Genomic DNA, 14960 nt, shown 5'->3' with positions numbered 1-14960 from the left:
CATTTGAACTTGGTAGCCCTTTATCCAAGCATATTTGACCCCTGTGACATGCCATAAGCCATAAGCACCTTCGGGCCAGGTGAGCTAAAAATGTAGAAGAAAATCTCTGGACAAAAAATCAAATACTGAAATGAACAAAGGGCAATAAGTTTTGCAAAAATCGCCAAATCAAAATTCTTTTAAGGGAGACACAACTTCATATCATGATTATAATGTATACCAAGTTTCAAAGAAATCAGTCTAAAAATGTAGGAGGAGATTATCGGACAAACAAAAGTTTACGCCGGACGGACGGATGGACAACCCCTCCAAAATATTTCCGTCAAATTTGATGGGCGTATAAAAAGGTAATTTATACCCCCTTGGTTGTGAGATGGGGGGAATGTCACCTTTGGAAAAAGATTCTTAGGGTGCCAAGTACTTGGCAAGCCTCATGATTGGCAACTTAAGAATCTTCCCTTCTGGTTTAGATCCCCATATTCCACCCCCAAGCGGGTTAAAAATTCCATTAATCTTACATAAGTAGATGTGACAGAATAGTGGGGATGTCATTTAAACCCCATATGATATAATTAGAACCCCCATCAATATCTGCCTACTCTGTGGATTATAAGGCTCTAGTTCATAGACATTTTACATATTATGGCACAATATTATTTACCGAGCTACAATTTGTCATAAACCAATTCAATCTATCTAATGTTTAAGTGCTGCATTTTCCTTTACCTGTTACTGGTCAAATGATATTTAGACAGGTGTTTGATTGTGATATCATGTAACAATGTTATCTGAGTGTAATGTCATAATAGTAGATGACACTGAGCATCCCCATATAGAAGATATCCAATGTAAGGGTTCTGTACGGGAGATGTTTTACTCTTACCCTGGACAGGTATAAATCCCCACTTTCCCATTGTGAAATATCCTCGTCTCCGCCTAGAGTTGAGACAGAGGAGATGTTATAAACCCAAGTCATAATAATTCATCAACAATGTATTGAGCCCAAAACACCAGAAAACTGCATTGATAGGGTCAACAGGGTATCAGGAAAAGATTCACTTACCTCCCTTGGGGTTAAATGGGAGGAATCCTAACCCTAGGGAAAAGATGCAATAAACCAGGCAAGCCTCGTGATTGGCAACTTCAGAAATTTCCTTTTGGGTTGAGTTTGGGTTGAGTTTGTTTTACGTTCTATTAACAGCTATGGTAGTTTAAGGACGTAACAGGTTTTGGTTGTGGAGGAAGGCTGGAGTATCCGGAGAAAAACCACCAACCTGCAACCAGCACCTGTAGACTGCCCCACGCAGCCTTGACCCGCCACCTGTAAACTGCCCCATGCAGCCTTGACTCCCCACCTGTAGACTGCCCCATGAAGTCTTGACTCCGCTACCTGTAGACTGCCCCACACAGCCTTGACCCCGCCACCTGTAGACTGCCCCCCACAGCCTTGACCCCGCCACCTGTAGACTGCCCCACGCAGCCTTGACTCCACCACCTGTAGACTGCCCCACGCAGCCCTGACTCCGCCACCTGTAGACTGCCCCACGCAGCCTTGACCCCGCCACCTGTAGACTGCCCCATGCAGCCTTGACTCCGCCACCTGTAGACTGCCCCACGCAGCCTTGACCCCCCTTTCACCTGTAGACTGCCCTACGCAGCCTTGACCCCGCCACCTGTAGACTGCCCCATGCAGCCTTGACTCCCCACCTGTAGACTGCCCCATGCAGTCTTGACTCCGCCACCTGTAGACTGCCCCACGCAGCCTTGACCCCGCCACCTGTAGACTGCCCCATGCAGCCTTGACTCCGCCACCTGTAGACTGCCCCATGCAGCCTTGATTCCGCCACCTGTAGACTGCCCCACGCAGCCTTGACCCCGCCACCTGTAGACTGCCCCAAGCAGCCTTGACTCCGCCACCTGTAGACTGCCTCATGCAGCCATGACCCCGCAACCCAGTGGGGGAGGGCTAGTGATCATAGACGATCAGAGCCTATAACCACTAAATGGCCCACCATGGACCCTTTTTGGGTTGAAATCCCCCTATCTCACCTCCAAGGGGGGTAATTATATTTCAATATTCTGTGTAAAGGTGACAGAATTGTGAGGATGTCATTTAAGTCTTATATGATATAATTACCTGCTTACTCTGTCAATAATTCCATCTCATTAAGACATTTTATGTATGACGGCAGCCCCAACACCTTTACAATCAGAATCAATTTCATGAAAAATTGAATATTAATTCACACTTTTGATAAACAACCCTCGCTTACAAGTATAAAGGGCGTTTATTGTGCTGAACAGAGGACAGATGATCAATAAATTATTAGAAATACCAGTAGCTAAGGTTTTCCTTTTCGCTTTGTTTGCATTTCCTTTCAAAGTTTAATAATGGCTTACTAAATATTTACTGTTTCTTCAGCAACCGGCTTTACGCATCAATATGAAGCTGCAGATAACCGGATTTTTTTACACTGGATCATCAGACTTTTATTAACGCAATAGGTCAATAGTATGGTGTGTAAAGAATGACTATTGCAGTCTATAGCTCACATGGGTTGGCTACAGAAATACAGAACACCTTGTATTATATAATGCACTAATTGTAAATCAACATATTTCCATACAAATACTGACACTCTGTCCACATGAAGGGCCCGACTCTCCTCAATAGTCAACAACAACGCGATACACATCAAATACAATACATTGAACAACACTTTGTTCTACAATTGATATTCAATTCAAGCAAGCTGTGCTGGAACATGAAAATGTAACACCCAACTGTCAACCACTATACATTCTCTAAATACGTTTAAAGTTAAAAACTTGTGTTTAAACTAACTGCTTCCATTGCAAACCTAGCTTCTAGACATATAAGTATACAGAGTTCTTATACTGGCTGGGGATTGTACTGATACTATACTCACACAATGTTACAGAGTCCTTATCCTGGCTGGGGATTGTACTGATACTATGCTCACCCAATGTTACTGATAATAGACGCACACAATGTTACTGATGATATACTCACACAATGTACCAATCACAAAAGTTAATGGAATACACAACCTATAAGCTAAGATAAACATCATCTAACATCTTTGTTGCTACGGCGATCTCTTACTGATAAATATACTCACAAAATGTTACTGATGAATATCCTCACACAATGTCACTGATACATATACTCACACAATGTACCAACCACCACAGTTAATGGAATACACAACCTATAAGCTAAGATAAACATCATCTAACATCTTTGTTGCTACGGCGATCTCTTACTGATAAATATACTCACAGAATGTTACTGATAATATACTCACACACTGTTACTGATACTATACTCAGACGATGTTACTGATAAATATGCTCACACAATATACTGATAATATACGCACACAATGTTACTGATTCATATACTCACACAATGTGACTGATAAGATACTCACGGAATGTTACTGATAAATATCCTCACACAATGTCACTGATACATATACTCATACAATGTTACTGATAAACATACTCACACAATGTTATTGATAAATATACTCACAAAATGTTACTGATGAATATCCTCCCACAATGTTACTGATACATATACTCATACAATGTTACTGATAAACATACTCACACAATGTTACTTATACTATACTCACTCAATGTTACAGAGACCTTATACTGGCTGGGGATTGGACTGATACTATACTCACCCAATGTTACTGATAATAGACGCACACAATGTTACTGATGATATACTCACACAATGTAACTGATAAATATACTCACAAAATGTTACTGATAAATATACTAACACAATGTTACTGATCAATATACTCCAACAATGTTACTGATACTATGCTCACCCAATGTTACTGATACTATACTAACACAATGTTACTGATAACTATACTCACACAATGCTACAGATACTATACTCAAACAATGTTACTGATAAACATACTCACACAATGTTAATGATACTATACTCACACGATGTTACAGAGTCCTTATACGGGCTGGGCATTGTACTGATACTATACTCACACATTGTGTGAGTATATACTCACACAATGTTAATGATACTATACTCACACGATGTTACTGATACTATACTCCCACAATGTTACTGATACATATACTCATACAATGTTATTGATAAATATACTCACAGAATGTTACTGATACATATACTCCATTCTCTAAATACGTTTAAAGTTAAAAACTTGTGTTTAAACTAACTGCTTCCATTGCAAACCTAGCTTCTAGACATATAAGTATACAGAGTTCTTATACTGGCTTGGGATTGTACTGATACTATGCTCACACAATGTTACAGAGTCCTTATCCTGGCTGGGGATTGTACTGATAAATATACTGACACAATGTTACTGATACATTAGACATATAAGTATACAGAGTTCTTATACTGGCTGTGGATTGTACTGATACTATGCTCACCCAATGTTACTGATAATAGACGCACACAATGTTACTGATGAATATACTCCCACAATGTTACTGATAAACATACTCACACAATGTTATTGATAAATATACTCACACACTGTTACTGATACTATACTAACACAATGTTACTGATCCTATTCTCACACAATGTTACTCATAATATACTCGCACAATGTTACTGATAATATACCCACCCAATGCTACTGATAAATATACTCACCCCATGTTACTGATACTATAGTCACACAATGTTACTGAGAATATACTCACACAATGTAACTGATAAATATACTCACCCCATGTTACTGATACTATAGTCACACAATGTTACTTATAAATATACTCACACACTGTTACTGATAAATATACTAACACAATGTTACTGATACTCTACTCACACAATGTTACGGATAATATACTCACACACTGTTACTGATACTATACTAACACAATGTTACTGATACGCTACTCAAACAATGTTACTGATCAATATACTCCAACAATGTTACTGATACTATAGTCACACAATGTTACTGATCAATATACTCCAACAATGTTACTGATACTATGCTCACCCAATGTTACTGATACTATGCTCACCCAATGTTACTGATAAATATCCTCACACAATGTCACTGATACATATACACTCACAATGTTACTGATAATATACCCACCCAATGCTACTGATAAATATACTCACCCCATGTTACTGATACTATAGTCACACAATGTTACTTATACTATACTCACTCAATGTTACTGATAAATATCCTCACACAATGTCACTGATACATATACACTCACAATGTTACTGATAACTATACTCACACAATGTTAATGATAAATATACTCACAGAATGCTACTGATGAATATACTCCCACAATGTACCAATCACAAAAGTTAATGGAATACACAACCTATAAGCTAAGATAAACATCATCTAACATCTTTGTTGCTACGGCGATCTCTTACTGATAAATATACTAACACAATGTTACTGATACTCTACTCACACAATGTTACGGATAATATACTCACACACTGTTACTGATAAATATACTCACACAATATACTGATACTATACTCACACAATGTTAATGATAAATATACTCACACAATGTTACTGATACATATACTCACACAATATACTGATAATATACTCACACAATGTACCAATCACAAAAGTTAATGGAATACACAACCTATAAGCTAAGATAAACATCATCTAACATTGATGGAGCAGATAGACATGAGAGATGCTGGACTGTTACCAGAGTTACTTCTCTTGACGCAGTAAAGAGGTTTCAGCTGTAATGATCTTTCTCTAACCTCAGTATTAGTATGGAAGGGATATTCATATCCATCCTCTATTGTACAAGTATGAGATTTATTAAAGATCTTTGTCAAACCAATAATGATCATAATTAAATAAATTCCATATTTTCTAGGTTAAGATTTTGTGCGTGTGTATGAAGTTGAACATCCTCCTAACAGCCAGTGTCCGATCTTGTAGAAGAATGTGTGCATTTGTCAATTTTAAAGGCTTCCAGTGAATCAACTGATCAATTCATCCATAAATTGAAAAGAATTTGGTTCATGTTCCCCCTGTGTATTTCCAGGCTCATCCAGTACTAAAGTGTTATGAGATTTCGCCTGCTCTGGACAAAATCCATACAATGTTATGATGTTTTAAATTTTGCTTACCTGTAACGACAAGAGTGTGACTGGCTCCACAGGCAGCGACTTTCACTTGACCACCAAGGTCACTGCTGAAATGGCTCAGGAGACCATCTTTAAAGGCGACATCATCCTTGGCTTGTTTAGAATTCTGACCAAACTCATTACAGCCCCAGCACACTACTCTTCCAGGACCCAACACTTTCCTACCCCTTTCATGTTGGCCACGTCCAGAAAGCTTCCTCGACTTGTCACGCTGGCCACGTCCAGAGGGTTTCCTGACAGCTCCCTCTTCCATTGTTTTTATTCATTGTAACCTATACATCACCTGCAAAACTAAAGTCAGGCATTTTCCTTATCAAACAGCTATGAACAGGGTTCATGTATATATACAAATACAATAATACACAGATTTGACTCTCTGACTACAGGACTTCTTAAATCCTCTGATGTCAACTCTATACAATCAAAGGTGAATAATAAAAAATAATACCAAGGCAAAGAATTGGGAGCAATCCACGATCCCCCACAATTGAACAACTTTTGTGTCAAAAATGAAAAGAAGGGCAGTAACTCTGTATACAGTGTGTCACAATACCTGATTATAGTATGTGATACCCAGCAATCCTAGAGGTACTCATAAAGAAAATTTGGCCCCTTGCAGGTGACAGATTAAACCTGTGTTGGTGACCATACACTTATACTGTGAGACCACCTGTGTTAATTAATGAGACCACTTCCAATGTTCTGGAATGTGGTAATTTCCTTGTGATTTACAATTGTAAATGTACAAAAATGTATTAAGAGCCCACCACTGAAAAGAGACCTCCACTTTTGAACTTCCCGATGGTTTGCTGGTTTAAAGTATAACTGGATGTGACAGAGAGCGAACAAAAGGACATAAATCTGTATTTTGTGGGGCATGAGACCTCATTTGAGAATTATTAATGCACTCACATAACAAAATTTGGCAATTGTAGGTGATAGAGTATGCAAAAAATTGCCTTGACAAAATGATACACAGACAAACGGGATGACAGACTGGCATATTGAGTGCAGACTATGATAGACCCCTTCAGTAAAACCAATAAGGAAGTAAAAATAATATGATCATGCACATCTCTTTCATTTTATTGTTTGTTACAAAATTATATACAATTTTTCAATCAAAATAGTTATCTACAGGTAGATTATATAATTACCTGTACTAATTATCAGTATTCTAAACATGTAATTGAAGGACTTCCGGTATAAATACTTATATACCATGTTGTTAATTTAAATAACAAAATCAGCGATTGAAAATCAAACTTTGCAATATATGTAACGCTCATGATTTAAACCTTTACACTGAGTTGGCTCCACTGTTAAGTTTCAATAATTACTCCTCAATATTATTATGAATGTGTCATTAAGTTACAAGGACGTTTATTGCTCTGATACTAAGTACCACTGGTTACCAGATGAAGATTATATTTAACAGCCATATTACCTGCATGGTGGCCTCCCATAGAAATAGACACATTTCATTCATCACATCGATCCATATTGGTCAATTCACTAGGAGGCGATCTGTTGAGCTGGCATTGACTGGTTACATCTGGAAAACATATATGAAATTTATGACATATACAATCTAATCTACATTACACAATATAAAGATACACCGGTATTTTGATTGTCGTTTTGATTTATAATGTATTCTTACTGCTAGTTATGGACAGGTGATATATATACATCACATTTATCTAGGTCCCGGTCTCACACGACCAAACAAAAGCTAACACACCACAGTGAAACGTCTTGTGCTAACATACATCCACTCGAGAAGTGTGTCTGAAGTGTATAGTGAAGTAAATAAAATATCGCTACTTAGAAACATTGTTCAAATATATTGTACACTTTATGTAACGACTATCTAGGTCAACAAAATTAGATTTCCCCCGCCCCACTCTGTCTATCATCGATGTAGAATAACCAGGTTAACACAAGCTTAGATAAGTTAAATATCCCTTTAACTCGACATTATAATTTTCCCAAAATTACATACTGTATTCCACATTTTTTCTTCGCAAGCCTCCATACCCACATCATAAAACTCCTGGATCTAAGGATTTCAAATTCTGGACGTTTTAAATCGAAACTGAGGATTACAGATGTTATTTCTTGTTCTACAATCAAATATGCTGGGGCTATGTTCTTTCTGGTTTGACTTTCAGTTCACACTGCCCATTCAGTAGACAGTCTCCTGAACTTCACTTCACACCTGTTGGTCTAGCATGTCTTTAAAGTTACATGACATCCCTCAGGAAAATAATTAAATCTATTATTCAATAATTGTTTTATTGGGAGCAGGTAAGCACAGTATTTTATAAATTAATTCTCTTAAGTTCAATTAGGAACCTCCCAGGTACTGCACCTCATCATTAACAGACCACCAGCTGTACCCCATTACCCATTTACCCTCCCCCTCCCAACCCCACTAAGTACAATACGTCATTACATCAACTGTACCACATTTTAGCGGTTTCCATTCTGTCTGGGTCTATTGTATAGGGCAATAAATAAATTTCTCAGCCGACTACCGGTAATTATCGATTGTATATGTAAACACCAAAACTCCCAATAAGCAACAGTGTATTATATATAAACTCAATGAATAATTCTCAAATGCATACTTGTCCCTAGTTAAAAAAATGTACAGGTACACACAAAATCTAATAAATTCATTTTCAGCTACAGCCTTTACATTGTAGCCTAAGGAACAGAAATACAATGAATCACAAGAGTTCAAACTCTGGTGAGTGTCAAATATCTATTTAGCTGACTACCAATAATCAGAAGTTGTTCAAATTTGGTTCACCTACTGAACTAGCCTCCTTTTCTTACAATTTGGATTTAAAATTATAATAATGAGCTTGAGGAAAGGGATTCATTCATTATAAATGTTGTCCAATCAACTGTCTACAATTCAGTGCTATTATTAAAGATGTTTAATCTACCTACATGTCCACCTCCATATCGCCTTACCTGTAATACGGAATGCTGTTACTCTATTAATGGTACAACCTTGATTTCTCCCAAATACACATCATTATACAACACTGATTTGTTATCCCAGTATATAGTGAATATAGTATTGTGAATACATTATTTTTTACCTAGAAATATACTGTTCCTCTTGACCTGCAGGTTATATATATTACCACTTGACCTTGTCTGCCCCTGACCTTGTCTGCCCCTGACTGACCTTGTCTGCCCCTGACCTTGTTGACATTTGACACTGTTAACCCTTAACCTTGTTAGAATTTTCCCTTGACTGTGTTTAACTAAAGACCATACTCGATCTTGTTTGCATTGTTCTTTTTAATATATTTCTCTGGTCTAATTTTGACTTTGTTTGCTCTTTATCATATTTTTAAACCTATTGTTTGCTTTTGACCATGTTATATTTTGACATTTCAATCTATGTGGACATCGGTATGATGAAGCATGATGAATTAGAAGTACAAGAACTTTAAGCATTTACAAATCTAATTAGAACAATATCACTGCTGCAGTTGCCAAATACAGGAAATAGTATCCAGCTTACGTTTGTTGACCTTTAGCTTCAAATGTTTATGTTTACATATAGCATCAATGGTCTAACTTTTTCACTTACTGATCAGCTAAAGAAGAGATATGATCATCTTAACCAAGTCACAGTATCAGCAGGTAGGAGATCAGAAAGGAAAATAAAGATATCACCTATATTTTTCCAATATATGATTATTGTTGCAGGGTACTGTGATGCAAAAACATACCATAATATAACAGTGTATCATATTTACAATGATACATATATACAACACACCATAATAGCTTTTACTAGGTACTGGCAGTGATATTTTTCCAGTCAAAGATATTTGACATTTTTAACATTTGATAGGAAATGTAAAATTGAAGCATAAACCTACCTAAGAGTGAAGAAGTCAGGCCTTCTTCCACATCAAATACATTACTATCTTCAGTACATGTGCACTGAAAGACCTAAACCTATCACTATCCAATGTACTTTAGTTATTTAATATCAAAACATCAGAAATGTATATATATACACAACTTTTATTCCTCCTAAACTGGGGATTAGAGAAAACTTTGGCCTCTCTGATTGGACTGGACCGTAATCCCTACCAATGCCGCGACTGATTACAAGTTTAATCGGATGGAAAGGTAGACATTACTCCCCCAGTAGGAAAGTTTCTTATTATCAGCTCTTATCATAACCAACATATATAAACAACATTTAATGAGCTAAATTAAGTCCAACATGGAGAGCTGTTTAAGGCTAATTCCTAGCTAGCATAAGTCGTCCTAAACTCTCCTTATTCAGCTAACATAGCAAATCCATTAACTAATACAACATAAGATTCGAAAGTTTCCTTACAAGTCAACAAAGCAAATTAAGAAATTCATTAGCTTTCAATACAAGTCATCCAAACCTGTCATAATTCAGTCAACACAGCTAGTTCAACAGCCAATAACAGCCGACAGAGTCAACACAGCTAGTTCAACAGCCAATAACAGCCGATAAAGTCACCACAACTAGTTCAACAGCCAATAACAGCTGATAAAGTCACCACAGCTAGTTCAACAGCCAATAACAGCCGATAAAGTCAACACAACTAGTTCAACAGCCAATAACAGCTGATAAAGTCAACACAGCTAGTTCAACAGCCAATAACAGCCGATAGAGTCAATTAACACAGCTAGTTCAACAGCCAATAACAGCCGATAAAGTCAACACAGCTAGTTTGGCAGCCAATAACAGCCGATAGAGTCAACACAGCTAGTTCAACAGCCAATAACAGCCGATAGAGTCAACAAAAACCTAAACCCATCTATCCTTAGTTCTAAATTTGGGCATTGTAATCTGTATTGATTTTGGGGAGAAAAATAAAAACTCAAAATTTGAATGTAAATATAAACATAAAATATCTTCGTCTTCAAACACAACATGATATATTTAATTCTCTTCTTATCATACCATATATATTTCCCTTCTTATAATACCATATAATGTCCTTCTCAACAACTTTCAATGGTATGAAAAGCAATTCCAGACACACCTTATCAAAACTAGATTCGATATTGAAGGTATACATTCATGTTACATAATTTTATACAATAGCAAAAGTGTGTACTGAAGACTGGTGGGGATACCACAGACAGTAAGGCCTTTAAAGTCGGGCTATATTCATTTAATTGTCGGACATCACAAGACAGTCAGTGGGTACTACAAGAAACAAAGCAAAGTATTGTAAGCAATCCGAAGTCCCCTACCTTCAGACAAACTTTGGTATTCAAAATGAACAAAGGGCTATAACTCTGTAAAGTAGTACACAAGAAGTTATNTAGCAATAGGTCACTTGAGCTAAAGCTCAGGTGACCTAAAAATCACTTTTGGCCATCTAAACAGGTACATGTACTCACATACAAAATTTGGCACAGTAAACAAAAGGCCATAACTCTTTCGATAGTTCGGAATTTCTTTTTATTATTCCAAGCCTCTGGTGAACTAAAGTCAGAAGTTTGGGTCAAGTTCTATATATCTCTCACATGTAATATGAATATATGATAGACAACACAAAAATGTCATAGTTTAGGACATCAAGTGTTGTTTCATAAAAGTCATCTTAACTTAGATTATTTTTTGAACTTTTATCCACCATGGAGAAAGCATTCCTAAGATAAATACAAAACTGCAGCAAGATTCAAAAGGATAGAAAATCATTTAATATTTCAGACATTGTGTCAAGAGAGTCGCATTTAAAACTCCGGACTGGAACGACTAATGACATTTTAAGCTTTCAAGTTCACAACCCACACAAAACCATGTCAACAATGATCTAATCCTTGAAATTATCAGCACAAAGTTTCAATAAAAAACATATTTTAGGATTACTTGTGTAAACTTTTACCCACTGTTTGATAACGGAAATAATTTACCTTAATACCCTACAAGGTTATATCAATAAACTTTTCAAACACTTGTGGTCAAATTTCAACCAGTTGGTTTGTTCATGCATTTTACTTTGGCTTAGTACCCGCCAATTAAAACTATGAAGGAAAACATGCATGAGTTCAAAACTTACTGATGCCATCTTATGTTATTGTATATTATGACATCATTATTCTATTTTCAAAAATATTTTGTCTGCTACTGTTTTCTGCCTAGTTTTGGAAAGCAAATTAAAAATCCAGCAAGTCTACACTTTATGTAACATGCATATACTTTTAACAAGAGACCCAATCATCCTGTATCAATCATCTCAATTCAGTGCTGTAAAATAGCAAACACATACCTCATAGCGTGTCAAGGTAAAATACATCAAAATTGCCCAATATCATTACTCCATACCGTATGGTATCCACCTCAGGGTCTCTACCGTCACTATGGACCCGACTTTCTTGCATGGACGTTTGGTCTCCAACCCCCTGTTGTTAGGTATCAACCCCAGGATCACTACCGCCACTATGGAACTGACTCCCTTACAGGGACATTGAGTCTCCACCCCCCTGTTGTTAGGTATCCACCCAAGGATCCCTACCGCCACTATGGACCTGACTTTCTTGCATGGACGTTTGGTCTCCACCCCCCTGTTGTTAGGTATCAACCCCAGGATCCCTACCGCCACTATGGAACTGACTTCCTTACAGGGACGTTAGGTCTCCATCCCCCTGTTGTTAGGTATCCACCCCAGGATCCCTACCGCCACTATGGACCTGACTTTCTTGCATGGACGTTTGGTCTCCAACCCCCTGTTGTTAGGTATCTTCCCCAGGATCCCTACCGCCACTATGGAACTGACTTCCTTACAGGGACGTTAGGTCTCCATCCCCCTTGTTAGGTATCCACCCCAGGATCCCTACCGCCACTATGGAACTGACTCACTTACAGGGANCTTTATTGTGGTGGTAACACCCTGGGGGAGCTATTAAACAACTGGACAGATGTGTTGAGAGCACTAAGTCAAAGTGGCTTGAGTCTCTCTGCAACAAAGACTGTGATAGCTCCCAAGCAAACTTCCATATTGGGATGGATATGGTGCCTCGGAACAATCCGTGCGAGTCCCCATCGGATATCTACCCTATCCACATGCCCGATGCCTTCAAATGTTTCTGGTCTCCGATCTTTTATCGGCGCCTACAAAGTGTTGGCAAGAGTTATGAAGGACTGCTCGATTCTTACTTCACCCCTCGATAATGCAGTAGCAGGACACGAGTCAAAGGAGAGTATTGCGTGGTCAGATGAATTGATCTGTGCTTTCGACAAAGCACAAAAAGCACTGTTATCCAACCATACTATCACACTGCCTCGACCCCAGGACCAGCTCTGGATCGTGACTGATGGTGCAGTAAAGAATCCTGGTCTAGGAGCTACTCTCTATGTCACATGTGAGGGAAAAACTGAGCTTGGCGGGTTCTTCAGTGCCAAATTGCAGAAGAACCAAACTCGGTGGCTTCCATGCGAGATAGAAGCGCTCTCTATTGCAGCTGCGATCAAACATTTTTCACCATATATAATTCAGTCTGCCCTCAATACTTGTATCCTTACCGACAGTAAGCCATGCGTTCAAGCCTTCGAAAAGCTTTGTCTAGGGGAGTTCTCCGCTAGTCCACGTGTAACTACGTTCTTGTCGACTGCCAGCCGATTCCAAGTTTCAAATCGACAAGTGGCTGGCTCCTCTATTCTTCCATCTGACTTTGCCAGCCGTAATGCCCCCTCTTGTGAAGACCCAACATGTCAGGTATGTACTTTTGTGAGTTTAAAGACGGATTCTGTTGTGCGCAGCATTTGTTCTGATGAGATCCTTAACGGAACTGCTCAAATGCCTTTCCTCAGTCGGTCAGCCTGGCTTGGTATTCAATCGGAGTGTGGCAACTTGCGCCGCACTTGTGCCCATCTCAAACAAGGCACTCGTCCATCGAAGAAGCAGACAACTGTTAAGGACGTCAAACGATATCTCAATGTTGCTTCCCTCTCAAAGGATGGACTACTGGTCGTCAAACGCAACATTCCGTTCTCAAAAGTGACAGATAACATCATCGTTCCACGACAGGTTCTCGATGGCCTACTTACAGCTCTTCACATTAAGCTAGGACACCCCAGCAATCATCAACTCAAGTCCGTGGTCAACAGATATTTATACGCTCTAGACATGGACAGTGCTATCCACCGTGTCACTGACAGTTGTCATCAGTGCGCGTCCCTGAGGAAAACCCCTTCGTTCTTGGCAACCCAGAGTACAACTGATCCCACGGTAACAGTGGGCAGTCAGTTTGCTGCTGATGTCATCAAACGTGAACGTCAATTCATCCTCCTTGTGCGGGAATGTGTTACATCGTACACCTCAACTATGCTACTTGAGGATGAACGTCGAGACACGCTTAGGGAGGGTCTCCTTCGTCTGTGCATTCCACTCAGTCCATTAGATGGTCCTTTTGCCGTTGTACGAACCGATGCCGCTCCAGGATTCAAAGCTCTAGTAGGTGACGAACTACTCACACAATATCGATTGGCGATTGAAATTGGTAACCCGAAGAACATCAACAAGAACCCTGTGGCAGAAAGGGCTATTCAGGAGTTAGAAGATGAAATTCTTCGCCAAGATCCAGTATGCCGAGCAGTGACACCACTACTTCTTTCCTTGGCGACTGCCCGTGTCAATACCCGAATTCGTAATCGTGGTCTGTCATCAAGAGAAATGTGGTCTCATCGTGATCAGTTCCTCAACCAACAAATCCCATTGGATGACCAGACACT

General features: G+C 38.7%; 1 protein-coding gene across 10 annotated transcripts in view; it reads right to left on the bottom strand.

Moving 5' to 3' along the window:
- Positions 1-14960, bottom strand: part of LOC110462625 — a 143377-nt gene that overhangs the window by 116862 nt on the left and 11555 nt on the right. For 7 of the 10 annotated variants that reach the window (XR_002464304.1, XM_021516670.1, XM_021516669.1 and 4 more), the window contains exons 2-3: positions 7647-7754; positions 6182-6490 (exon numbers count right to left, since the gene is read on the bottom strand). Coding sequence is in view for 9 of the 10 variants with exons in the window: in XM_021516670.1 (XP_021372345.1) it covers positions 6182-6452 (271 nt within the window). In the remaining variant the exon portion in view is untranslated. Of the gene's footprint in view, positions 1-6181; positions 6491-7646; positions 7755-7862; positions 7899-7943; positions 7968-8204; positions 8229-14960 lie in introns of those variants that run through there. The other 3 variants (XM_021516674.1, XM_021516675.1, XM_021516672.1) reach the window with 3 other exon arrangements.

Source organism: Mizuhopecten yessoensis, unplaced genomic scaffold, assembly GCF_002113885.1.
Source record: "Mizuhopecten yessoensis strain PY_sf001 unplaced genomic scaffold, ASM211388v2 scaffold10815, whole genome shotgun sequence".
Lineage (NCBI taxonomy): Eukaryota > Metazoa > Mollusca > Bivalvia > Pectinida > Pectinidae > Mizuhopecten > Mizuhopecten yessoensis.
Note: the sequence above shows the minus strand (reverse complement) of the source record. Positions and strands in the feature narration are given on the sequence as shown.